The sequence below is a fragment of the Marmota marmota genome, unplaced genomic scaffold, assembly GCF_001458135.2.
Source record: "Marmota marmota marmota unplaced genomic scaffold, marMar, whole genome shotgun sequence".
Lineage (NCBI taxonomy): Eukaryota > Metazoa > Chordata > Mammalia > Rodentia > Sciuridae > Marmota > Marmota marmota.
This window is the reverse complement of record NW_025999962.1, coordinates 4,473,985-4,476,802: the sequence shown is the minus strand read 5'-3', so window position 1 is coordinate 4,476,802 and position 2,818 is coordinate 4,473,985. Positions and strand designations below refer to the sequence as shown.

Below are 2,818 nucleotides of genomic sequence, written 5' to 3'. Positions count from 1 at the left end.
GGCGGGGAGGACAACCTGGGTGGAAGGCCACCCACAGGGTGCGGCCAGCACAGCCTGAATGCCCACCCACACCTGCTGCCACTGCCCGCCAGCACCTGGGCGCCACCCTCCCATAGATGGTGATCCCATCTTCTAAGGAAGGAGAGGCCCAGGACTCTGGGGGTGTAGGAGCTTGAGGGCTTGTGACCAGGTTCCCATCCCCAGGGCCTCCCGACCCCAGGGCCAGTTCTTTCCACATCCAGCGTCCTCTGTCACGGGAGGCTCTCCGTCAAGGGCCTGGGACCCTCCCTCCGTCCCTTCCTCCCCTCTCCCCTCTTCCTGCCCCCCTTCCTTTCTCCCTCTGGTCTCTCTTGCCCTCCTGCCCCCTGGGTGACCCACCCCCACCACATGCCAGAAGCCTGTGTGCCAGGCCTCTCAGGACAAATACCCCACCCCGGTCCCGGCTGTAAATGCCAGGGGCCCGAGGAGCTGGAGACCCCTCCCGGCACACAGGGGTGGGTGAGATGGGCCCTGCCCCAGGCAGGTGGGATCCCGGTGCCCAGCACAGCACTCACAATTATTGGATGAAACAGAGGCACAGAGAGGTTAATTTGCTTGTCCAAGACCACACAGCCCGTAGGCTGCAGAGCCTGGTGGCCACCCCAGGGTCTACTTTCCGCCCATTTCCTGACTCTTCTCCGCCTTCCCATCCTCCTCTTGGGTCTCTGCCTGCTTCATCTCTAAGTCAGCGCCTGACTCCAGGAGGGAGCGCCCCGTCCCTGGCTGGCAGTTGCAGAAGGGGCTATTTGCCCACCCAAACAGAGGGGCGAGAGGAACCCGATTGTCGCTTGGAGTCATCAATCATTCTTCGTTTGTGTAGCCATGTGAGGACAATAAGCAGCCACCATCTGGGCGGCTCCGGGAGGCTGGCAGCCAGCAGACACGGGCGCGCGGGCACGTGAGCTGCTGCGGTGGCTGAGCAAGTTCATGGTCATGGTTCTGTGGTGTTCTGCTCGGGAAGTTTCTGCAGTGGGAGCCTCACTCCCTGGCGCTGCGGAGGCCCCGCCCTGCCCTGGCCACGGCGCCCTCGGGCCCAGCCTGCTGCTCTCTGCACTGGGCAGACGCCTCCCTGAGCCACCTGAGCAGGGAGGGTCTGGGGTACTGGCCTTTGCTGAGCACGGCGCCCAGGTGCCCGCGAGGAGGCTACTGCTGGGAGGCTGGCCGTGGCCCTTCGGGGCAGCGTGTGGCGGTCCCTGTCCTTGGGCTGAAGCGGGTGGGGGGGGCCTGCTGTAGGAGGAGGAGCGGCCCCCAGGCTGGAGCCCAGGCCCGCGTCTCCCAGAGCCGTCACGGCCCAGTGTCTCCCCGCGCAGGCTTCCTGGACTGGGTCCCCAAGAAGATGCAGCGGGTGGGCTGCGTGGAGCTGCTCAACACCGTGCAGAGGCGCGTCCAGCCGCGGCTACACGTCTTCGGCCACATCCATGAAGGTCAGTGGGCGGCGGGGGGGGACCTCACCGGCCCTCAGAGGGGCTGCCTCCCCCCCTTCAGCCTGGGCACCCCACCTTCCCTGACTTCTTCAGCCTGAAGGGCAGGAGCCAGTGGCCACTGGGCCCGGGTCCACGCTTGTCCACTCCTTGGCTGCCCCTGGCTACCCCTGTGATGTTTACAGTGGGGGGCTGAGGGCGAGCTCTCGCAGGACTCGGGGTGCCGTCCTCTGAGCCCCAAGACCAGTCCGGGAAGCCTTTGGGAGAAGGCCGGGGCTTTCCCGAGGCGGGGACATCTGGGCTATGACGTCCAGATGGGGACTCCATCCCCAGGGCCTGGCGCATAGTCGGTGCTTGATGGATGTGGACCCGGGGACAGTCTGCCTGCCTGAGGGACTCTGGGGCGTGGACGGCCCCGGATTCCTAACCCCGCCAGGGACATGGCATTCTGGCCCCTGTCCTGGGATGCTGGAGCCACATTCTTGGGGTTGTGGGGACGTCCGCTTCACACTATGGGGAGTGGGAGGGTGACTTGACCTCCAGTCCTGGCCACCCGTGCCTGACTCGTCCGCTGTCCTCAGCCCTCCGGCGTCCTCCTGAGTTCAGCCCCCTCCTCGGCTCCTTCTGACACCTGTCCTGCCTGGGCAAGGCTCCCGTCCCCTCCCTGCAGGAAACACGGTGGTGCTGTGTGGTGGGGTTGATGTGGCTTCCTCCAGAGGCATTTCCCAGCAGGGGACCTGCTGGACCAGGACACTTCAGGTCATTTTCCAGCTCAGAGCAAACGGGCCTCAGGCTGACCCCGAGGGTCTCTGGGGAGTTCTCAGGAGGAGGGTCCCACCACACCTGGCCTTAAGGCGCGCTTAGGTGACAGCCTCCCCAGGCAGAGTCCCAGAACCCCGGGAAGGGGGGGCTCGTGTGCAGTGGGGTGACCAGACTGCAGGGCCGCCAGACCACGGGTTGCCTGGGACCCAAAGCACACCCCGCACAACGCGCGGGCCAAAGGGGGGTCCCAGGAACAGGCAGCCTGTCAGAGGCGGCAGGCGTCCCTGTGGCCTGGTGTCATCTGAGCTGCAGATGAGGGGGCTCTTCAGGCAGAGGTGGGGGAGAGGAGATTTGCCCAGAGGGTGGCGGTGTTGTGACACCGGGAAGGTGAGGGTGGCCATGGTGGTGACGCAGTGGTGAGGGTGACGCAGAGGTGGTGATGGTGAGGACCATGATGTAAAGATGGTGGTGTTGATGGTGACAGTGGAGAAGGCCATGACGATGGTGGTGAGGACGTGGTGGTGCTGGCAGGGATGGGACCGTGTGACGGTGGCCTGGTGCTGGGGGCCACGTGTGCGCGCCCACTGGCCCAGCGC

General features: G+C 65.7%; 1 protein-coding gene across 4 annotated transcripts in view; it reads left to right on the top strand.

Moving 5' to 3' along the window:
* Mpped1 (metallophosphoesterase domain containing 1) overlaps positions 1–2,818 on the top strand; it is a 73,893-nt gene that overhangs the window by 68,413 nt on the left and 2,662 nt on the right. For all 4 annotated transcript variants that reach the window (XM_048803017.1, XM_048803016.1, XM_048803018.1 and 1 more), the window contains one exon: positions 1,350–1,463. In XM_048803017.1, coding sequence (XP_048658974.1) covers positions 1,350–1,463 — 114 coding nt within the window. The remainder of the gene's footprint in view (positions 1–1,349; positions 1,464–2,818) is intronic.